General features: G+C 45.3%; 1 protein-coding gene across 2 annotated transcripts in view; it reads right to left on the bottom strand.

The window, feature by feature from the left end:
* The window catches only part of PLG (plasminogen), a 34390-nt gene extending 12024 nt beyond the window's left edge, over window positions 1-22366 (bottom strand). Inside the window, exons 1-13 of one of the 2 annotated variants that reach the window (XM_079146585.1) lie at window positions 22222-22366; window positions 18698-18833; window positions 17395-17501; window positions 14475-14589; window positions 12982-13121; window positions 11401-11521; window positions 10087-10205; window positions 8853-9015; window positions 8189-8334; window positions 6201-6366; window positions 2643-2824; window positions 2043-2191; window positions 1541-1634 (exon numbers count right to left, since the gene is read on the bottom strand). In XM_079146585.1, coding sequence (XP_079002711.1) covers window positions 1541-1634; window positions 2043-2191; window positions 2643-2824; window positions 6201-6366; window positions 8189-8334; window positions 8853-9015; window positions 10087-10205; window positions 11401-11521; window positions 12982-13121; window positions 14475-14589; window positions 17395-17501; window positions 18698-18833; window positions 22222-22270 — 1687 coding nt within the window. In that variant the 5' untranslated portion in view covers window positions 22271-22366. The remainder of the gene's footprint in view (window positions 1-1540; window positions 1635-2042; window positions 2192-2642; window positions 2825-6200; window positions 6367-8188; window positions 8335-8852; window positions 9016-10086; window positions 10206-11400; window positions 11522-12981; window positions 13122-14474; window positions 14590-17394; window positions 17502-18697; window positions 18834-22221) is intronic. The other variant, XM_079146586.1, reaches the window with a different exon arrangement.
* Window positions 22367-23941: the final 1575 nt, after the last annotated feature.

Genomic DNA, 23941 nt, shown 5'->3' with positions numbered 1-23941 from the left:
CAGCTTTCTAAGGAAATAGCCTCGACAGTTTTGGTATCCTCACTGTATCAAGGTGTAGCAGAATCAGGTTCTCCCAGATGGGAGGAAGCACAAGAACAGAAAGAAGGTTTTTCCAATGGACCATGCGGTCCCCCCACCCCACCTTGCCACCATGTGGGGTACATGAGGGCAGCCCCAAACTTGGGGAGGAGGGCTCCCGTCAACACACGGAGGCTTTAGTCCTGCTTCCTGCAGAAGGACGTGGCTGGTGGGATTCCCAGGCCTGACTCTCACTGGTGGTGGCCCAGGATTCTGCACCTACGAGGTGACTAAACCTTCTCCCAAGTGAATCAGAAGCACCTGAGCCCCAGGCACACAGCACGGGGCCTGAGTCTGGGTTCCAGTCTGGGTTCCACCTAGAGGCAGCCCTTTGAGGATAAGAACTGGGGCAGGAAGAGGCAGTGGGAGGGTCATAGGACAGAGCCAAGTGGAGAGTGACAGGGAAGGGCTTTCAGGTGGAGGGGCCACGGACAGATTCTGCATCAACTAGAGAAAGGGCAGCAATAAGCCCACCCTAAACTCAGAAAGCGCAGTGCCCTGTCACCACGACACTGGCCAAGTAGCACCCTTCCACCATGCTGACCTCTCCACCCCCGCTCTGTCCTACAGCCACCCACGAGCAAAGCCAACAGGGCAGGGCAGGGTAGCTCCCGCACTCCTACCCACTGCCCCAGACTGCTGGAAGATTTGCAGGCCCAGTTTCTTCCCCTCGGTGCCCCGTCCTTCCATGTGGCAAACACCATTCACAGGACTCAAATAGCCATGAAGTCCAGGACGATTACCTGGGACAAGTTCTCCTCGGTCAGCACAAAATAAAAGTGACTTTGATTTTTTTCCAGAAGCACCCATGGATTTGTTATTGCAAAGATTTAAGAACGAGGGTCAACTTTCCTCCCTAATCCAAGCCTCTTCCTCCCTAGAGTCTGGAGCCATCAGGAAGGAGCCCAAAAAGTCTTCTCTGTCAGGTGACCCATGCTTGGCCAAGCAATGGGACTCTCAGGAGCAAGAAGGTAGAGCTAAGGAGTTGCATTGCTTTTCAGTGCGTTCTTAGGAAGACAGGTCTGGGAGTTTCAGTTGACATGTTGTCTTTCTTATTTCTTGGTCTCTGGAGGAAAAAGCTTCCTATCTAGGTAACCCTGAGCTTGTTCTTCATGATCTCTTGCTAGACGGTGAGGCCATTCTGGGGCTGATTAGATCACCTCTAAGCTTGCTCTTTTGGGGATCTGGTTTCTGGTTTACTTAAGTCATGTGTGTGTGCACACGTGTGTTGTGTGTGCTATGTGTGCACGTTCCACTAACAAAGGAGACCACTGGAAGCCCAGGTCTCAGGTGTCCACAAGAAAGGACAGGGGAGAGGGTGGCTATCTCCTCCCCGAGACACTCAGCTCAAAGATGTTTTGTGTGTGTGTGAGTGTGTGAGTGTGCACGCAGATCCTTATTAAGGAGTGATCACCACATTTGTGTGAGAAATAATTTCCTTACAAAAGAGAAAGCAACTTACCACACGGAGGAACATCACAGTAGTCAAAGAGCTTTCTGGGATTCGTGGTGTAGCACCAGGGACCGTTGACATCGTTGTCGGGGTTGCGGCAATACTGAAAGAAGGCGGCGTTTGCCACGCGGCTGCTTTCCCCCAGCCAGCAGGGACACCCCTCCTATCCTTACGGGATGGAAGGAGTGCGCCTTTTCTTCCTTTCTTATTATTTGGAAAAGTGATTTGTCCAGATGCTTACAAGCCTCTGATCACAGGACACAGTGGTCCTTACCCAAGCGGGGCTCAGCCTCAAGGCCTCTCCCCTGGACATAGTGGGTGGGCACCTTGATTGGTCCCACTCTCACTGCGTGTCCCACACAGATGCCGGTCCTGTTCCCCTGAAATCTCTCCATTTCTCTCCCCTCTTTCCCCCCCAATAGGCCAGGCTGATTTTCCATAGCCCAGGACCAATTCTGTTCAAAGATTGGTCAGTCAAAGGCAAAATAAAACCCAACTTAAAGCGGCTTACATTTTTATCCAGACCAGCCCGAGGATTTGTCTCTGGAGTGAAAATGGTGTGTCTGTGGGGCTCCTGGGCAGCCCACTCCTGGCACGGAGTGCCGGTAACAGTGGTGGCCTTCGTGCCCCGGTAACTCTTACCGTTCCCAAACATGCAGTCTGCGGGAGAGGAAGTGTGGTTATGGGCCCTGCGTGGTCTGAGGCCACAGGGAAGAAATGCAGCTGTGCTGGGTTGCCCTACGGTGACAGACTGGCTGCCACATCCTGTAGGACCCTGGAATGCTGGAGACCACAGCGCACACGGCCTGTTTTAAGACATTTCCATTGACTTGGAAATAATCATGAATTTAGCAGGGTGTCAGAGAATTTTGTCAGGACACCAAGATAACCCAGTGAGTAGGGAGCAAGAACACACCCTGGGGGATTTGCACAAGTCCAGAGGAAATGGCCCACCCCGGTCTGCCAGCAATCCCAGCCCTGACCCCCCAACGTGGCAGACCCTCAACCAACACTCAACTTCCCGTGTAGCATGAAGCATCTGCACTGGTAAAATCTTCCATCTCCTTCACCCCCACCACCAAGTCTGTGAATGACCAGCCACAGCCCTTACCTGGCTCAGAAGTGGTCTGCACACTGGGAACCTGGACAACAGTCACAGACTCCACGGCGCTCCCTTGTGTGTCTGAGCATCTCTGCAGGTTGCAGTACTCCCACCGGACACTGGGGTCGGTGGTGTAACACCACGGGCTCTTATCAGCATCGGGATTCCTGCAGTAGTTCATTGTCAAGCCACTGCAAATCCCAAAGCAATAAAGTCACCAAGGAGGAGAATTCTGCTCCCCCTGAATTTTGTTATAACCAAGTGTTAACAAGTGACTTTGAAAATATCCCCATTAAAGGTGACATCATCATAGAGCCACAAACACAAATGGTCCTTTTAATCAAAAGTCATATATACTCCAGATAAAAACTGAATAATACAGAAATACATACGAGAAAATATCCTAATATCCTCCTTACACATTCTGCCAAATACATTCCCCAGGGATAACCAATATAGATTTTGAAGTATAATTTTAGATTTTTTTTAAGCATATGCCAATTTATATCTATCTCCCTCTACAGATGAATTCATAGGAATATGTAAATTGGAAAGAAAATGTATCACCCCAAGGAAGCAAGGATGTATCATGAAAATAGTCCCAGGCCAGCTCTCTTAGCTTATTTACTGACAATCCAGTTCAAATGCTGTACATGCACCATAAAAGAAAATGAAGAAAATAATGTCATTCTAGAGGTGGTATTAGGTAGATCCAGGGGTTGGGTTCTGAAGCCTTATGAAAGCTGGCGTGTAAAGCCAGTTCTCAGAGAGGAGGTCATTTTTGTAGGATGCATTTATGGACAGGAATCCTCTCCTGCTCTTGGTCTATTCACTGCCAGCTGCAGCCCCTCGGGGACTGAGGGAATGGGGGATAAGATTAATAAGCAGACTGCTTATTTCCATTAAGTGGAAATTATTAAGAAATAGAATTGCAGGTGTGTTGGGTAGGCGCATGTCAATTTAACTTTATGAGAAGCTATCAGACGGATATTTCAAAGAGGTCGTACCATTTACACTAAGACCGGTATAGATAACCACTGTACATTCTTGCTCCACACCCTTGACACTCCTCAACTATTGTCTGACTTTTTGGTAATCTCCCTTTCCATTGGGTGTTCGGTAGTATCACATTAGAATTATAATTCCAATTTATTTGATGGCTTAGGTGTTGAATATTCTTTTTCAGGTACTTATTGGTCACTAGCTGGAAGTTCTGGGTCGATGCCATTAATCATGTTTTAAAAGTCTCTTTTGACTCCTAGTTTGCTGAGACTTGTTTTCCCTGTAGAAGTGTTGGATTTTGTCAAATTTTCTTTGTCATCTATTGATATAATCATATGATTTACACTTTTATTCTATTGACATGTTGGATTACATTGATGGTTTTGCAAAAGGTAAACCAACTTTGCATTTTTGAAGGGCAGTTCCATGTGTTCATGATGTTTCTCAAGTCACGATAAAGATAATTTTTATATGTTGCTGGATTCAATTTACTGACTTTTGTTAATTTTTTTATATTTATGTTCACAACAGATAATATTCTATATTTTCTTACAAAAACCCTGTCTACTTTTTGTATCTGGGATTTTTTGGTCTCACAAATTGAGTTGAAAAATATGTCCTCCTTTATTTTTGTAAGACATTGTGAAGAATTTGAATTATTTCTTCCTTAAATAATTGATAAAAGTTTGCCTGTGAAACCATCTGGGCTTAAAGTTTTCTCTGTGAGAAGTTTTTTCACTTATTGATATGTATTAATGCATTAAAGAATATATTAATATATTCTTTTTAATAGATGTCAACTGTTCAGAAATTCAACTTACTCTGCCAGATTTACTTATGTTTTTCCCTAAGAGATTATTCCATATGATCTGCAGTAGTTGGGTTTATTAACATAAAGTGGTTTTTAGTATTTTCTTATGGTTGTTTAGCTTTTGTAGGATCTGTAGTTGTGCCCCCCGACACTTCGATTTTTGTTGTTGGCAATTACTGTCTCTCCTTTTACCATGATCAGCTGAGCCAGAAGTTTATCAACATCTTCATCCCTTCAAAGAACTGTCATCCCCTCCCCACTTCATCAATGGACTTAGTTGCCTATTTTTTTATACCTTGATTTGTATATATTTTTGTAATTTCCTTCCTCCTACCTACCTTGGGTTTTACCTGTCTTTCCTTTTCTGCATTCTTATGTTGTTATCTTAGACCAACAGTCATCAAAGTCTCTGGTCTCAGGACTCCTTTGTGCCCTTGAGAAGTATTGAGGATCCCAAACAACTTTCATATTTTGTGATATATACCATAAATATTGCATTGAAACTAAAACTGAGAATTTTTTAAAACAAGAATACACAAGCACAACTTCCATTAGCCAAACTTTAGTTTTTAACCTATGTCCTTATATTTAAAGACCCATTATTGTAAAGAGAACCTAACTGGGCTTTGGTTTTCATTCAACTTGGTAATCTGTGCCTTTTAATTGAGGTATTTAACCCTTTTACATATAATATCTTGTGGTGTGGCTCAGTTTCAGTCTATCACAGTGCTGGGTATTCTCTATGTATAACACATACAGCAGTTGTTTGTTCCCCAGTAGTTGCTCTTTGTCCTCCTTTCTTTGTAGACTCTCTCCCTGTGCATATGCAGCCTTATGTTCGGTCAGAGACTTGAGGGGACCTCTATGCATGTTGCTGGAACTCCTCTCCACAGGGTCTTTCTCAGGATCACACAGCTAGAAAAATCCCAGCTGCCTCAGTAATGCCAAACTCCAGCCTCTCTTCTCAGTTCAGCAAGATGCCTGTGGTCTGCTCTGGCTCCATCTCCTTACAGTCAGGGCGGGAACTGCCTCCAGGAGGAGAGCCAGGGAATTGGGTTGACCTCTTTTGATTTGCATTCTAAAAGGTCTCAGTCTTGTGCTGCCTGTTCATCATATGAAAACAGCTTTTTGCATATAGCTCAAGGCCACTATGGTAGAAAGGTTGCTCTGGTCAGTCTAGTCCATCTGCCTGCTCACTTGACCTTTCAGCATCTGTGTGCTTCCTGACTCTCATCTGCCTTCCTGCTTTTGCTCTTCTGACAAAGCCCCAGCCCTGTAGACCACTAGTGCTCAGGATCCAGTATGCCTGTGCAGGTAAGCTTAGATATAGGTATGGATATAAATATAGATATTGACTTGTGACCCAAGACACAGTGGCAAACACGGACTTCACTTCATCAGTTTGAATTTGCAATGGTAGAATTCCAGAGCCAAAAGATTGTACTGGTCTTAGCAGGTATTTGGTCTATGGTGCTGTTTCTAAGATTTCAGTCACTTATTCTCCTGAGCTTTCCACTAGTGTGACCTCACCACCTCCACAAAACCCCACTGCCTCGCAAAAGTACTCAAGAAAGACAGTCAGCCTTTAACTTCTCTTAGACCCTTTGCTCAAAAGCATGTTTCCTGAGATGATTTGTCTCCCATTCTGGATCTAAGAGAAATTTGGTCCTAAGATGTTAGCTTAAAGCATAGGTCATCTAATAGAAATTTAAGTAGGCTATTGATCCATTTGTGTTTAAAAATCAAAGACCTACGCATTTGGGTAGTTTTCTGGAGTCTTCTGATGCCTGTGTGGTGTCATCGATGACCAGGACTGACATTTCTTTCCTGTGATAGTGGTGGACGACGTGCCTCGATAGCTCTGTCCATCACCCTGGTAGCATTCCTGGACCACAGGGGTTTGCTCAGGTGGTGTTGAAGCTAAAACAGAAGAAGTCACATTGGAATAATGACTGGAACAGAGAGACATGTGAAGCCTTTTATGATACAAACATGCAATAGTCTCTGGGAATTATCACTCTCTATTCCATATGAGCAGGCAGTGGACTAGCAAAACACACACACACACACACACACACACACACGCACACACACACGCACAATAAATTCATAGCATTCTAGAATTTTAATGACCTATTTTTCTTGGAAATATTTTACTTAAAACTCAGAGGGGAAAAAAAGGTTAGAGTATTTATAGCTGGAAACTGCAGTCCCGTGCAAGCTATTTTTTTTATGGTTCTCTACTGGGATCTCATGAGAAGAGAGGGGAGGCTTTCAGTGGTGCAGACAGCAGATGACTGGCAGTGGCAGGCAGACATGAAACCTTTGTGTATTTCTCCAGACCCTGTGCTCATACAAAGCCAAAGCTTTAAGTTTCTGGGGGTTGGGCAGGAAATGGTCCACACCCAGGGCTCTAGGCAGAAGTCCACAGCTTCTCAGAGATGATCACATCTCTGTGAAAGAGCCATGATCAATATGTTAAAGGACCTTCTGATAAAGGAGACAATGTGCATGGATAGATGAAGCACTTCAGCAAATAGAGGGAAACAAGAAAAAAGTACAGTGGAAATGTGGCATTGCAAAGAATTCCTTCAAAGGAATCAGCTGGCAAGACACAACTAAAGAAACAGTCAGTGAACTTGAAAATAAGTTACTGTAAGTTTCTAAACCAACATACAAAGAGAAAAAGAACTAGGTGAAAAATGAAAAAAGTAGAACAAGCAGACAAGAAGTATGACTATAAATAATACACGGCTGATCATGGGCAAAATACCAAAAACTAGCATCAATGTCATGTGAGGTCATAGCAGAAGTCAGTTCTCTCTACTAGCACAACAGTTCAACATTTCTCAGGGAGGAAATAGAAATACAATTTTGTAAGGATCTTCTGTATCAACAATATAGATTGTTGTTTGAAGAAGTAATGTGATAAGTTAAAGATGTATGTTGCAAACATTAAGGAAAATATCAAAACTATTAAAAATTGGTTTGATTAATAAGTAAATGGTGGAGATAAAAGATGATTATAAAAATAGTCATTCCACATGAAGTAGGAGAAAAGATACAAAAAGGAATGAAGTCCCAATAGAACAAAGAGAAACAACTGGCTTGATGGTAGATTTAAATCCAACCATATTGACAATCACATGAATGCAAATGATCTTAACATCTCTATTAAAAAGCTAAAAAAGATACACAGATACTAGTAAAAACAGCTTCAATGGCTCTTTTCCTATCAGCAAACACAGACTTCAGAACAAGGAATATTTTCTGAGATGAAGAGAGACAGCACATCATAACAAAGGGGTCATTTCATCAAGCAGACACAAGTGTCTTAAATGTGTATGTGCCCAACAACAGAACTTCTAGACATAAAGCAAACAAAGTTAGAGCCGAATGGAAAAACCAACTCATCTACAGTTCAGGTTGGACCCGTCACCCTTCACCCCTCAGTAGCGGATAAAGTAGGAGACAGGAAATCGGTCAGAATACACAACACCACCAACAATTGGCTTGATCTAATTGGCCTTTAGAGAAACTCTACCCAGCAAAAGAGTCACGTCCAAGAGCACATGGAAAACAACTATGTTCTGAACCGTAAAACACTTCAACAGATTTAAAATACTGTGACTGAAATCCCAGAGCATGTTCCCTGACCGCAGCAGGTGGAGGCCAACCATGCCACTGTGTTCCACCCGCCATGCAGACACAAGAGAGCGCTTGGGCTCTGTGAAGCTGTCACCTGGGACATCCAGAGGCTCTGTGGAGGACGGCAAGGACTCACAGGACGGCACGGTGCAGTACTCCCACCTCACTTTGCTGTCGGTCGTGTAGCACCAGGGGGCTGTTTCCCCATCGGGGTTACGACAGTAGTTCTCGTCCAGACCTCTGAAAGAGGAGTGCGGGTTTGGCTCTTCAAAACGCGTAAGTAAATCAGAAGCACACACGCCCGTTGATGGCGACGTTGGACATGTGCCCGGCTAAAGCTCTGGAATCACGCACGGAATAACAGGTGCCCGAAGCCAGCTCGAGCACAGTGCGATTCCGCGGGATTCTGCAGAACCAGCCACGTTGCCTCTTTGGGCTGGAGCTGAACTGCGTTTCTTGACTCTGTACGGACAAGGAGAACCCAACCCCGTGGCTGGGCCGCACCCCCAGAGCCACCCCTGCTTTAGTCGGTCTGGAGTAGGTCCCAGAAATTGTCGTTTTTAACAAGTTCCTGGTGAGCTGATGCTGCTGATGTGGGGACCACGCTTCGAGAAAGAGTCTCACAGGAAAAAAGCAGTTGCCGGCTTCCGCTTCCCCTGCACACGCCGGGCCCTTTCCCTCCGGAATCTCCGATCCTGGGTTCCTCCAGGAAGGGAGACGGAGGCAGAGCTAGAGGGCAGGGCGCCCCGGGGACATACTTGCAGGGGAAGTTTTCTGGGGTCCGGTTGTGTTTGTGGGGGGTCTGTTCACTCCAGCGCTGACAGGTGTGCCCGGACACGGTGACGGCCACCTTCCCTCGGTAGTTTTCACCTTTTCCCTTCAGACACTGGTAGGTTGGACCAGAAGAGGGTGGGGGTGTGGCTAGAATGGAGAAAAGAAACCACAGTGAATGTTTTTCAAATCAAGAATGCTCAGGTGGGCGTTCCTGCGAGGAGCTGCTGGTCTCAGCCTCTTTTGCCACCCTCCCCCTTGGAGCTGGCATTTAAGGACTGTTAGCATGTTGAAAAATCCACCTGGAAGCCCCTGCGTCTGAGACCTTTACGTAGGAGCTTCTGCAGGGACTGGCCCTCGGGGTGGATGCTTCTTTCTATAGTGCCCTGGCTCATTTCGTCATGTGTGGTACGTGTCCGTACTGTGCCCACCCCACCCACCTCAACCCAAACGTGTGCCAATGACCCACATTCTTCCATGAAGACTATGTGATTTCTCGGTGAACGTCGACACCCCGAATTCCCTAAAGTCTCACAACTGAGGAAGCGTCTGTGGGAAGGAAGGCAAACGTGCCTTCAAGGAAAAGCATGTGCACCAGAAATCAAGACTCTCTGGGTGGAGAACAAAAGACAAGAAGAGGAATTGGTCCTCAGGAAGACGGGGAACACCTGGGAGCCCCGGCCATCAGAGCGAAGGAGGGGCGCTGATCCTAGCTGGCTCCTTTCTGACCGTCAATGACTCTCTAACGTTCAGTCTCTTGCTTTGAACCCTCGCTTCCTCCATTCACGTCTACTGGGTCTTCCATTTCATCTTCTCCTGCTGAGCTCCTTCCCCACTGCGCCACGTTGGGCATGCTGGAAAACTGGATGCCCACAGTCCCTCCTCCTCGCTGACAAAGCAACAGTTGGAAGAACTCCGCCTGATGAGGAATTTGGTGAAACGGAGCACCTCTAGTCCCCTTAAGCACAGGGAAGAGGAACACAGAGCTGCCCACCACCAGCCTACATCTGAACATGCACATAAGAGGCAGAAGTCTCTTCCGGGGGTAAAGAAAGCATGACGAAGGATGTTCTAACCCATTACCTATCACAGATCACTAAGCCACAGAGCCACCGCACTGCACGGGGCTTGAGGGTCACTTCTTAGGCCCTGCACCCGGGCTCTTGACTCTAAGAGCAGGACAGGTCGGGACTCCAGGGCAGGGGCGTGGGGCACACTTACTGCAGCGGGGAATGTTACAGAGTTCCCAGCGTTTGTTGGGGTCGGTAGTAAAACACCAGGGGCGGGGCTCCCCATCTGGGTTTCGACAGTAGTTCATCTTCAAGTTCTTGTTTGGAAATCTGAATGGACAAAAAGAATTTTTTAAAAAATTTTTATTGATACAAAAAGGATTTTAATAGCACTGAACATTTGTGTGCCTGGGTGAGAAACTGTGAAGGTGAGCCAGTGTAGAGCACCTGCTCTGTGCAAGGCACAGTCAGGCACCAAGGAGGAAGTGGGCGAAGACTACCCTAGGAAGGTGGTGATCTAGGAAGGAACGTTAGCTCGGCATTACAAGGATTCTTTTTCTAATGGTTTAGACACTTCAAAACCACTGAACAGGATCAGTAACCTTATCATTTTGGCCATCTGGAAAAACTGATGTAAGCAAACTCTGGTTACTCTGCTGCAAATAATAGCAATGTTTAAAATACAAAGTGCTCACTGCCTAAAGATAGTGATTGGGTACAGCCAGTAAGGCGGTGTCTTTGGATCTTAAAGGCATAAAGAGAGACTGGATCAGCCAGGCATGATGGCACACGCCTGTAATCCCAGCAGCTGGGGAGGCTGAGGCAGGAGGATCTCAAGTTTAAAGGCAGCCTCAGCAAAAGCAAGGCAATAAGCAACTCAGTGAGACCCTGTCTTTAAATAAAATACAAAATAAGTCTGGGGATGTGGCTCAGTGGTTGAGGGCCCCTGAGTTCAATCCTCAGTAAACTTCTCCCACCCCCCAAAATAGAGAGAGACTGGATCAGCTAGCTACAGTGGGAAGGTGTTTTCCAGGGTAATTAGTGTGAAATAGAGTCCTTGCAAAACTGTACTCTGGAGATCATCATTACTTTCTAGATTAAGGACTCCCATTCCCATTTAAAATTCATACTTGCCTTTGAGAATAGTGCCAAAATGCACCAACATAAACACACACCAATTCACAAGATCCCTGATGTGTACCCACAGACCTAGGTGAGGAATCTGCCTGGTATACAGTGAAAGAAAAGGAAGAAGAAAGAGAAGAGGGAAATACTTGGGAAACACACAAGCAAGACATAACTCTATTTCTCAAATTTTAAAGTATGTACGAATCAGCAGTAAATCTGGTTATAAGGGAAATTTGATTCAGAGGGTCTGAGAGTCTGCATTTCTAACAACCAAAGATAAGAACGACATGGCAGGATGCCAGCTTTGAACTCCACAACCATCAGGCATTCACTTCTGGAGGCAAATGAAGACACCTAAGTAACTGAACAGGCCGCAGAGCCTTGAACGGGGCCTTACTTGGCAGGGATGTATCCGTGTGCGTGTGGAGTCTGCGAGTCCCAGGCCTGGCATTCGAGTCCGGACATGGTCTTGGAGACTTTGCCCTCGTAATGTTCTCCACTGCAATGCATGCATTCTTCTGAGCAGCGTGGGAAAGAAGGAGGAAAGGGAGGAGCAAAACAGTGAAGACGAGACCCCACAAGAAATGTCTCCCAGAGGCCTGGCCATGCTCCCATGTGGTTTCCAAGAATCACGGGGAGTAAAATTGGCTCAAGACTCAAAATGTTCTATTACGGTCCAAAAGGTCATTCTCTTTTCAAATGGTTTATTTACCCTATTTTGGTCAATGCCACCTCAACTAATAATGGTCATGACCAAATTCAGAAGCTCCTAACTGCCTTGTCCTTGCACCGAGAGGCACAGTTCCCGGGACGGTGACCATAGTCCCAGCAGTCTGCAAGTACTCTACTATGATTTTTAATTTTTCTTTTCTTTTCTTTTCTTTTCTTTTTGGTTTTTTGAGACAGGGTCCCGCTGAGCTGCCTCGGCTGGCCTCACACTCGCCATCCTCCTGCACAGCCTCCTGAGTGGCTAGGATTAACCGAGAGTCCTGCTGTGCTTGGTCACAAGATAACTTTTAAATATTGGGCATCTTGGTTTCAATAATCTTTAGAAAGTCTATGAAACCATGCTGATCATCCGCGTAACTGCAGATGCATTGGAACCGCATGTTAGGTTTTCTTGCTGGAGCCCGTGCCTGTGTCCCCTTGTAGAGTGACATTCTCTTTTTACGTTGGGGAGAAGCATGACGGGCTGTTTTTGGCTTTTTAACTTATTTTCAAACCGAAACTTTGATTTGGAAATGCCAAAGTCACATGGTGGGGCAGAGTAATATACAACTGTGACTTTTACAGGATCATAAAACAGATGCAGACTTGACATAAAAATCACGCATTTGTTGTACCTCAAGGTCAAATGGCTGATGACATAGTGTCCAAATAAAGGTTTTTTCATGGCTCAAATAGATTAAGGACATGAACTGAGGTGTCATGTGATACAATGTTCACATGGTTGCATAAAACCCAGCTGGTTCGATTTCCCTTGCTCCAATAAATATGCCTGGAAATATGAAATAAATTTTTTCCAGTCTGTTTTCATGTTTCAAGCACTTTTAAATAGATTGGTTCACTAAAATAAAGGATTTTTGATGCCAAAACTGGTTCATTGCCTAGCTTCAACTAAGCAGCAAAATCTCTCACATTAAATTAATGTCGTTTACTTGAATTGTATTGATTTTGTAGGTTTAATTTAGTATTTAATTGGGAACCTGCTTGGAGTGTTATAGTTTGTGAGAGTTTTAAGCATACGATTGACAGACTTTACATCTAGCTTTAAATGTGTACATGTCAAATTAGCATTGTAGTAAAGACTTCACGTCGACACTGGCGTCTGAGAAGGCTGTGCTCCTTCCCAAGGGACAAAACATTACTAATTGCAACATTAACTGATTATTGATAATACCCAGGGGAAGTGGCTTTACAGACATTGCTTCTCAGGTGAAGGGCAGGCAGGAAAGCATTTTCCAGCACCATTTCTCACCCTCGCATTCGGGAATGTCGCAGTACTCGAATCTCTTCTCAGGGTCCATGGTGTAGCACCACGGACCCTGCTGGTCGTTGTCCGGGTTGCGACAGTAGTTCTCCTCCAGGCCCTCTGCGGGGAACTTGTCAGGAGAATAGCTGTGGAGGACGAAGAGGAGCACGTGGCTGATATTCGGAAGGCCAGCAGGCAGTGGGTACGTGGGGACAGGATACTATGTGTCCCCACCCGGGGCCTGAGCACCCGCTATCCCAACACACTATGGCCAGCGGCTGTCACGCCTGAGCGGTCCGTTTGCATTTCTCTGTCGACACCGTTTCAGGTACAGTGGCTGATGCTGTCATCGCCACGTTGACAGCCGAGCCTTAGAAGCAGAACCGACGCAACGTTCCCTCAGCCCGTAGAAACAGAGGCCTCCGTTCATTCCAAACGCCCGCTTTCCGCAAGGTCCCCTTCTCTCCCTCCAAATAACCGAAGGGGCTACCATTCTGTCGGGTGAACTTCGCACCCAGGATCACACTAGAATCTTCCTGGACATTCTCTCACTTACACTTAACAAAAAACCCGCCCGAATGGTGTTATCCCTCTTTCATAGTCGAGAAGGCTGAGCGTGGTCACGTGAAGCCAAACAGACCACGCCTGGCTCCTGACAGCCCGGGAGCAGGTTGGGCTCTCAGGTCCCATCCCAGCAGCCGAGGCGAGTTTGGATGGGGTCGGGGGAAGGAGCTAGACTCGTTTTCCACTGTAGAGATGAGTTGCTGTGTAGAGGTAACGAATTAGATAAAAAGCACAAGAACCTGTCCAAAAAGACAGTCTCGGGTTCTTCTGGGGCCTGTCTCAGGAACTCCCCACCCTCTCAGGCCTCAACTTCCGCAGCTGGGTGAGCCGGGGTCTTCTACCTGGCGGCCTGAGATCTGGACGTTGGGTTGAATCTTTTACTCGATCTAATGGGGACCTGCCATCTGCTCATCTGCAGAGGCACTTCTTTGGGGGTGGGTGAGGGCAGGGTCATGGACACTGACTTCCTATTTGATCAGCTTTAATGCCGCCTGACACCACGCTGGGGAAAGAGCAAAGCAGAGTGACATAAAATGACAGGTCCTCTGCGAGAGTTGCATGTCGTTCTCTCGTCTTCTGGAGTGTTGCTCCATCGTGGTGAGGGGACTGTGGTGAGAGTCCCAGCTCAGCGTGTCTGAGCGACACATTCAGTCCTAAACATCATTGTATTTCTATTTTCTCAGGCTCAGCCTCAAATTCGTAGTTTTCTTCTTCTTTTCACTAGGCCTCCTTCCATGATTTAGGTATTCCAGAAAACACTATGCACGTGAGTAAATAGAAAGCAGCCCCTTGGGCTTTCGTGCTGTAAATAACTGAACTGTTCTCACCTGCCTCAGAGGGGCTCTCTGCTCACTCAGGTGCGCAGGTGTGAGCTGCGAGTGCCGGGGTTACTCTGAACGCAGTGGGTGAACCCAGGGCAAAGGAGAGAGACTTACTTGGGCTTGTGGGGGAAACTGGCACTCCACTTTTGACAGGCTGTGCCACTCTTTGTCCTGGACACGGTCCCTCTGTAGTTTTTCCCATTCCCAGTCTTGCACTCTGAAAGGTACACTGAAAGTCCACACGGTGGTCAAAAACACAAGCAAGAAACTCAGGAGAAAGCTCTGCACACCACAGTCCCACCCACAGAAACCACCTGCAGAGCAGACAGCAGCCTCCTGCTGTCCAGAACCAAGCCGTCTGCACCCAGCAAGGGGCGTCTCCTGCCTAGACCCAGCCATTCGAAAGCTGTGTCCTAGCCATTCCATGAACTGGGCTCCAGGAAGGAGCTGGAACACAGGTGATACAGCACAGGCGAAGGCCTACCCTTGTGGGGCTCACACCCAAGTGGAGAGAGGCACCACTGGAACACACTGAGATGAGCCAACTTTACAATGATAGGCACGACAGAGAAAATGAATCAAGGGATGAGACAGAACTACAGGACAAGGATGGGGCTTTTTAGATGTGTGTGTCGGCGGGTGGAGGCAGGCTTTTCAGAGGCCAGAAGAAATCCAAGCCACTTCTGTTTCAGGTTCCTCAAAATATGAAAAAATGCCAAACCAGGTTCTGGAAATGTGTCTGCTTTAAATGTTCCCAGCAAATGTTCTCAACCAGCCTCCACTTAACCAGCTCACCAGTTAATCAACAGGGTTCAACCTATCTTTGAAATAGCTTGGTGCCCACCTGGGGCCCACAGTGACAGGGTGGCCCCGTCTAGTGCGTCACCCACTGTGTCACCACGAGGTGGGTCCTGTGTCATTCATTGCTATCGCCCAGCTCTCCTTATGATCACACTAGCTGGCGGTGATCTCTATGCATTTGAAGGGGAAAATCAGAAAAATCCACAGGCATTGGAGAATCAGCTCCACTCAGTGATGAGGGAGCGGTGCCCCGAGGGGACACTCCCGAGCAGCACCATGCCAGGAAGGCGGAGCACGCCTGCTGGACCCAGAGTCAAAGGAAAACCTCTGCTCTGCAGGACAGTCGCCGAGGTAGGCTGTATTTTCAATGAAGATATATAAACTTAAATGTGGACTCCTACATCCTTTAAAATGCCCCCCTTTACCCAGGTGTTCTCATTCACCCTGATCAGTCGCCTGGGGAAAGAGCTTCCCACACAACTCTAGCCAAAGAACATTTCCCCCACACCACAGAGAATGAGGGCCGCGGGATCTTCCCGGGGATGTCCTACGCTGGCTGATGACACTCATCAAAGGCGTGAACTCGCGGTTCCTGGGAAAGGGAGGCCCAGGGCTTAGGGAAGACTTTTGAGAGGAGGTGATGCTTGAGTGGAAACCCAGGAGGTGAGAGGGCTGGTGTGGCGAGGACAGAGGTGACGGGTTCTGGGCAGAAGTGGTGACCACTTCACACTTGGAATGACAGAAATAAGCAGCAGTCCTTATGTAACACTGGGCTTGCCTCGCACAGGGTCTGCTGGCATTCCGGAACCATTTGGGATTGGCGCTAAGTGCCTTCGGAAGGACTTAAGGAAGAAATGGTGCATTTTAGAAAGATCACTTGGGCAGCTTACAAGCAGGGGACCAAACTGCAGTGACCCTGACCCAACATGACAGTGGCTTGGCTCTGGGGTTGGCCATGGAGATGGTGGCAGGTGTAAATGTGATCTGACACAGATTGTTCCCAGCAAAACCCTGGATGGTAGGCTAGCAGTGGGTCCATATTCCACAGTAAAGAACCAAGGATCGAAAATGACTGACTTTTGACTTTTTTTGCCTCACTCTTGTTTGTCTGTCCCCACCAGAGTTTGCATAACCTTTGGCTCTCTTGAAAACAAGCACACCAAGCCTTCAAACTTCAGACTTCAAACTAAGCCTAACAGGCACCCCAGGTTCCTTCTGGTTAACAATTTACAGATGACATATTTAAATCCTAACATTTTGTCGAGAGAATTGCCACCCCCACGTCTTTTTAATCTGATGGATAGTAGGTGATCCTATTTATCTTATCCTTTACCTGCTATTTGTAAGAACTAATAACTTTAACAGGTAAGGTTTAGATTTAATCTGTACTTGGATCTCAAGAATTAAAGATAGAGTAAGGAAGAGCGATCAAGAGGGGTGCAGCCCACGAAACCTAGAAACTGAACAATGTAGAGCAGTAACCCCAACCTAGAGGAATACTTTTTAGAATCTTATTTATGGTTTGTGGTGAGACTAGAAACAATGTTTCAAATCACTGTCAAGAACACAAGAAAGCAGAAGTATCTTGTCTTCCTTAGCACCTGTAATAAAGAATATTTGGAGAGCCAGATTGTAGTTAATGGTTGCAGTGCCTGGCCAGCACCAGAGTAGAGGAGAGGGTTATGAAATGTCATGCATTCATTTAAATCTCCATATGTAAGTGCTCTTAAGAACGGCACTTCGCATCCCTAAAAAGACACGCAATTTCCCTTAAAATCCAGACCATCTCACCTCCTAAACTATGAGACTATTGCTCTGCATTTTAAAAGGAACTGTGATTTTTGCACATTTTCAAAAGACAAGTTTGAGTCTGAGGAAAATATAGACCATGACCCCCCCCCAAAAAAATTAATAAGTATTTTCGTCCCCAGCCAAATGTTATCAAGATTAAAAGTATCTCGTATTTCCATTGTCCTAGGCTGTATTTCAGAGGCTGGAGCCCAAACACCGTGGTCCCCTGCAGAACAAGGGGACAAGGTCATGAGGAGCTGTTAACTCCCCATCTCTCTTTATAAATAAAGTTTTGAATCTTATTTTCGTGGCCAGAGAGATAGAAGTGATTTTGTAAATCCAGTCCTTTCATTTCTCACACAAGAAAAATGAAACCAAAAAGTCATATGTTCAAGTTGACAGGGCTGTTCAGGGAGGAGAAGGGGGAGGGAAAGGTACGCACTTCTCTTCTCAAATAAAACGACGTCTCTCATCCTAATGATGGAGGAGGACTTGCTGTTCTCAGCCATGATCACACAATGCTGCTCTTTGCTGTGATACTGGAACGACCTGCGGAGGAGGAGGAATACGAGAAGACTCTTCTTCAGTTAAGGGATGCAAACATTTACTCATGGTAAGACCCTTGAGCAATAACCACAACTGTTTTAGGAGCAGGGAGCTCAGAATTGGTGCCTTTCATAGTGGAAGGACTGCAGAAGCACTCCTGGCTCTTGTCATCTGGGGTGCCTTGTGACTGTCTGCACAAGTTGCTATAAAGTGTGACACTCCTCCCTCCTGTTGTCTCTTGGGCTCCCACTTGGCTTCTGCTTTTCCACCATGCTGTGGCTCATCACGAGACCCTTGACTGGTACAGCCACCAGGTCTTGGAAGTTCAGCCTCCAGAATTGTTCACTTAATAATTTTTTTTTCCTTTTTGAATTACCCGGTCTTGGGTAATTTGTTGTAGAAACAGAAAACTGTCTAAGAAAACCTCCCACCTCCCTTCCCCAATCACATGGTCCTGCCAAGGTTGCTCAGCCTGGCATTCAAGGCCATGCACAGCTGCCTGTCCAGCCCAATCACCTGTGAGAAGCCTTTACTGTGATCAGCTCAGTGCCCCCTGGTCCCTCTCACAAGCTCAGGAACCACCTCTTCTGCACCAGGAACGCCTCACTGTCTTGGTGTTCAAGACCTCAGCCACCCTCAATGTCCAGGTCAGCTGCCACCTCATCCCTGAGACCTCTCTACCTATCTCGACAGAGTTGTTGTTCTTTTCTCTGAACCTCTGTAGCACATGCATCAATTATGCCCTTAGTGATATCTAGGGCTGCCTGTATATTTTTTAAACATTATTTCTGATTTCTTTGCACCATAAATACAAAAGAGAAGGCACCGGATCTAGTGTCCATACTTCCTTCCTCCTTCTGCTCCATGTAGGACACTTTGATTCATATGATCCTCAATAAATCTTTGCTGATGGTCAGTTAAAAACTGGAGCTTGGAAGAGTAGTTGCCCATGTTGCTGTCACAGGTAAACATAGATACCTTCCTGTAAGCCATTTTCTAAAGGGGCCACTTTTAACCTTAAGACGTTGTTATAGCTTCATACACTGTGAGCAAATTGAGGTTCAAACTCTAGTCCCGTAAATTCTCTTTTTCCCTTAAATTGTATTTTTGTTAATAAATCCATGAGCAAATTTCTTGCCATCAAAACGGGTGTCACAAACAGCAAGGTTCCTGCACAGGAGCAACAACAGTGGCAATACCTGCAGATAAACTCCGTTTCCTCCTCGCATCTCGCGGCGCACTCCTGTATGCTCTGTGCTCCTAGGTGTTTCTTGGTGACACTGGACAGTGAAGCCCCTTGGGTGTTTACATAGTCATCCAGGGAGACGCCTTGACCTAAAAATGGAAAAGTGGAACAGCTTGATCGATGTGTTGAGCCCGCTGCGTGATTACCATGGCTTTCTCATCTATGTGCTTGATATCTGCCAAATAAAACTGGCCGTGTTATTGGCAGCAGAATGGGGTGTCGTGAATAAAAATGCTGAGTCAGGAAAACAGTTCCAGTAAGGCTGCGTATTTACCCTAAGGGAACGCCTGGACGGATGGGTCGGAGCAGTACACCGATGCTACTGCTGTGCTAACGGACACGAAACTTCCAGAATGAATCTGACCCGTTTGCTGTTGACTATCCTGTCGTGATGAGCCAGTAAGACACCATCGGTGGCAGCTGCATTGCCAAAACTGATATCGGTTTGTCCATCCCTGGGAATAAGTGGGACTCGGAGGCCATTGTTTGATTTATAAAATACATATTTTCCAATAATATATGACTTTTATCTATAATGATGATGATGGTGTCTGGCATTTCACAGAAAATTGTATAAAAAAAATGCAGAGCCCAGGAAAATCCTGGCCTTGTTTTTTCTGTGAGAGAAAGTCTGAGGCAAAGAGACTGTTGCTTCTCCCTTGTCACCTCAGAGTGTGCCCCAGGGACCTTCCTTCAGTCATGTTCCCACACACTGCTTGGCGGCCCTGTTCTGAGGCTGCACGGAGCTCCTGGCATGGCTTTGCAGCTGTGACCTAAGCCTGCAGGCCCTCGCTCCCATCTTTCTGATGTAAATGCTAGTGATTTTCACAGGAGTGAGGCCACAAAGAGGTTAATGGAATTAAAATAGGGAAGTTTCCATGAAATCAGGCAACATGCAACCTTGACCATGAGGGGAGTGGTGGGGCCAGAGCCAGCCTGAGCAGGTTAAAGAGTGACCAGGACAGGAAGTGGCAGCTGCAGAAGACAGTGCTTGACACAGTTGCCATCCAAAGTCCACCCTCTCCACCTCCTCTGCTGCTTCTTCCTTCATCAACTTAAGATGCTCCACGTTGGAAGGAAGGACTATTGAAAGGGATGTTTGGCCGATGCACTTCAAACTTTCCAAGCACTTGGTAAATATATAAGATCATGGGGAAATAGGCACTCGGGGCCCATAACCTATTTCTTCATCTTTGCATTTCTTCAATTCGAATTCTTATTTTCAAGAAGAGTTGTGCTTTGGTGAATTGATTTGAAAAACACATATTAAATCTGTAAAGTGTATCCTACAAGGAGTTAAGTTAACCTTCGGGAAGAGTTATTGGGAAATGTACAAGAGCAGGCCACCCACGATATTTAAAAAGAGAATTTTCCCTCTTATGTCATCCTTGAATTAAGTTAACGTTAATGATGTCACATTATTATGTTTCATAGCACATAGCTGTTGAGTTCCACCTTAGGAGCTGACGTGCCGAAGAATCATCCCAAAGGAATAATTTATTTTTTCCCCAAATCTTTTTTTTTTTTTTTCCTTTCTCTCACTCTTATTCCCTGCCAGGTTTCATCTAGCAATGAGATAAAGTACAATTTTTTGACAAAAAAATTAAACAAATCTTTTAGTAGGAAAAATATTTTTATATTACAGACTAAATGCAGATGTGTATTGCTATCAAAGCAATGCATTTTATGATAACATAAGGCTCTTTCATCACTGGGTGTGTGTGTCCATGTATGTGTGCACACACATACTTGTGTGCGTAAAAAAAAAAAAACCTAAGGGTTTGTGAAGTGCAAGATGTTTATCCACCCTCCCTGAGCACTGCTATTAAAGCAAATGCCTTTTTCTCCCAGTCATTTCAGTGCACTGGAAAGATGAAAGTCACATCATAGAGAATAAGAGCAAATACTTTCCTTTCAAGAGAGATTATGAAAGAAATTCCCATCCTAGTTGGTTGACACATGTCAATCCTGTTGCAGAGAAATTCATTCTAAGCTTTGGGTGCAGTCTCTAGGCTCAGAGTGCTCCTAGCCCTCACTTGCATGGTCTGAAGTAAAATGCTCACACCTGGTCTCACACACACACACACACACACACACACACACACACACATGCACACACGCACATTTCCCACAACTCTCTTTTTGTTCAATCTTCTCCTTGTTAGTTCTTCAAATGTCTCCCACTAAATTCAAATGTATTTGTCTGTAAAGCACAACCTGTAAAATGTATCTGGTGATCTATAGATTGAATTTCAAGTATCTATACATTAATATGAAGCACTACTAGGGTAATGTATGATCACATACACAAAACATCTAAAACAGCACATCTATAAACTACAGAAGATACATGGGTGGTTGCCAGGGCTACAGATTAAGGAAAACAGCTAGGGAGCACGGAATTTTTTTGAGGGTAATGAAACATTCTAGACTTTACTGATGGGTTGGACAACTTTGAATGTGCTGGAAACCACTGGACTGCGTGCCTTAAGTGGGCAACTTGTATAGCACAGGAATTATGTCTAAATAAGCTGTTAGAAAAACAAACTGCCACACAAGTTTTAAATGTAACTTTTTTAAAAAAAGTTTTAAGTGCAGTTAGAAAAGGGAGAAGAACACTAGTTTCCTTCTTGGAAAGCTCTGGCTTAAATCCAGGTTTCTTTACTTCCCTGATCTCAGAGTTTGGACAGTGAGCAAGTAACATTATTTCCTAAGTCTTGACTCCCTCATCTAGAAAAGGGGGATCAATAAAAATCCCATCTGTACCCGTAGTAAAATAAGCTCTCATTAGTAAAACACACATTCACACACACACACACACACACACACACACACACACACACACGTGTGTGTGTGTGTATGTGTGTGTGTATAAAATGTGATTGGTCTACCCCAAACTCTAAGTGAATATTTATGATGTATGATTATTGCATACATCATTTCAAAAACTCTGCACGTGACTTCACCAGATATGAACAGGCAAATATATACTTATGAAGTTTTCCTTCAACCAAAACAAATAGAGAAATGGTACTTCACACTGGTTAAAGAATAAAATATACTCCGACAAAATATATATATATATATATATATATATATATTTCAAGAGATATTTTGTTGCTTACATTTGGAAGTGATAGAAATATGGCAGCTTAACAAAAATGATAAAAATTAATTCAGCTGAGAAGAACCAGCAAAGCGACTTTTCTTCAATGAAAATTGACGTCATGTGGGCCCAGTTATTTAGATTTGAAAAGTTACCCATGAACTTCTCTGCCCATTTATTCTCCACACCCTGACATTCTTCAGAGGGACATTAAATTAATATCTTGAAGAATTCCTTGACCTAGATTTTGAAACTGAAAAACTTATGAATCAGGTTTCATTCAATGAGTTGCTCATAAAACTATAGTGTATCTATTTGTTATAATACGTTGTTTGGAAAATGTAATGACTGAAGTGAAAAGAAAAGCTTACCTGATTTCAGAAATAAGAGAAGCAGAAGGACTACCTCCTTGCGTTCCATGTTGGGACTGGCCAGCACTGCCTGGGGGACAGTGTGTCCCAGTCCCGAGGTGCCGATGGCTTACATGAGCGCAGAGGCATCCGCGATCGAGATAGTCAAATGAGGTTAATTATTCTCAGAGCCCGGCCACTGCGCTCAAAGGGGCAAACATCACCTTGAATAGCGGCTCTTACAAAACATTTGAGAGAAGCCTGCAAGAGATGCTGGGAATCAGAGCCACGCCCCCATCCACTCCAGGCTGCTTCCTTTCTCCTCTTTCCTCCCCTCTCCCCAGGCCACATCATCCCCACTGCCTCTCCTTTCTTTCCCTCTTCTTTCACTCCCTTTCTTCTGGGGGAAAAAAAGAAATCATAATGGGAGCTTGCACTTGCTGAGTACTTTCCATGAGCCCGACGATTCATCCCACCTCTAGCACACTGTGTTATCAGGGTTCCCAAATCAAGATGCAGGAACTGAGGCTTCCCAAGGCTGCCCAGCAACAGCGGGGAAAACAGACGCTAATCATTAGATTACCAATGACATAGGGCATTATCATTAACTTCTTCATGCCCTGCCACACAGAGCTGAGATTGAGCATAAGTAAAAATATTTTATTACAATCAAAATTTCTTTATTCCCAGGGGTCTCCTGTGTTTTGTAAATATAAATTCCTGTTGTTATTTTATTTAAATTAAATTTACTTTTAAACTGATACATAAAAATATAAAATTGTATGTATTAATGGAGCCACATGACATTTCAATACATGCATATGTCATGTGACATTTGTGAGTGTGGGGGTTTTGTTTTTGCAGTGCTGGGGATCACAGAGCCTTCTGCATGCTGGGCTGAGCTACCTCCCAGCTTGGCAATGACTAAATAGACCCACCTACCTCCTTAAGCACTTATCATTTTTTCATAACTATAAATTACATTACAAAATGTCAGTTTATGCCCCAAATTTACAGTGCAATATCTTCTCATCCTCATGAAATGAAGCAAGAGTCGTGGAATTCCATTGAGTCAGTCTCAGATATAATTGTTGAATCTGTACTTTTCCCTGGCTAAAGGTGGGAATGACCAGGTGGAGCATGCTGTGAAACCCTTATTTCGATGTTTGGAAATATTTAGAAATAAACTGATCTCTCTGATTTTAAGTGTAAAAAGAGGACAAAACGCATTCACTTCTCTTTCCAGGCTACCAAATTCCTTCCCATGTTAACCAGCGTAAGATCAAGGCAGGTGCCAGAGGGTCTTAGTGGACCTCTTGCAGAATGCCTTAGGCCAGAGCACTTGCAGAACACTGAAGAACCAGAGGAGGTGCCTTGAGTGGCCTGGCCTTCTCCCCTCACTCTCTCCACCACCTGCCTCTGTTCCCAAACACCTGCTGCCCAGTTCACTAGAGGGGACAGAGGTGGAGCAAGTTGAGAAATCAGTAGCAGTCGGACTTTTTTTTTCCCCCCTTGAATTCATGTCTTTCAGGCAGCCAGTGTTGGTGTGTTTGAGAAAGTTCTTCAGCGGGGACAGATTCCACTAAACATCTACTGCTTCCAGTGTGTGTTTATTTCCGCCTCAGTAATGGTGCTTTCAGAAATTCTGCACCTGCCTAATCTTCCTTTCCCTGGTACCTTTGTTTTTTATTTGGGTGGTGTTAGTGTGCCTTTTGCCCTGCCGCCTTACCCTGGGAGTTCT

Source organism: Sciurus vulgaris (assembly GCF_902686455.1).
Source record: "Sciurus vulgaris genome assembly, chromosome: 7".
Taxonomy (NCBI): domain Eukaryota; kingdom Metazoa; phylum Chordata; class Mammalia; order Rodentia; family Sciuridae; genus Sciurus; species Sciurus vulgaris.
This window is presented reverse-complemented; position numbering and strand designations above follow the sequence as displayed.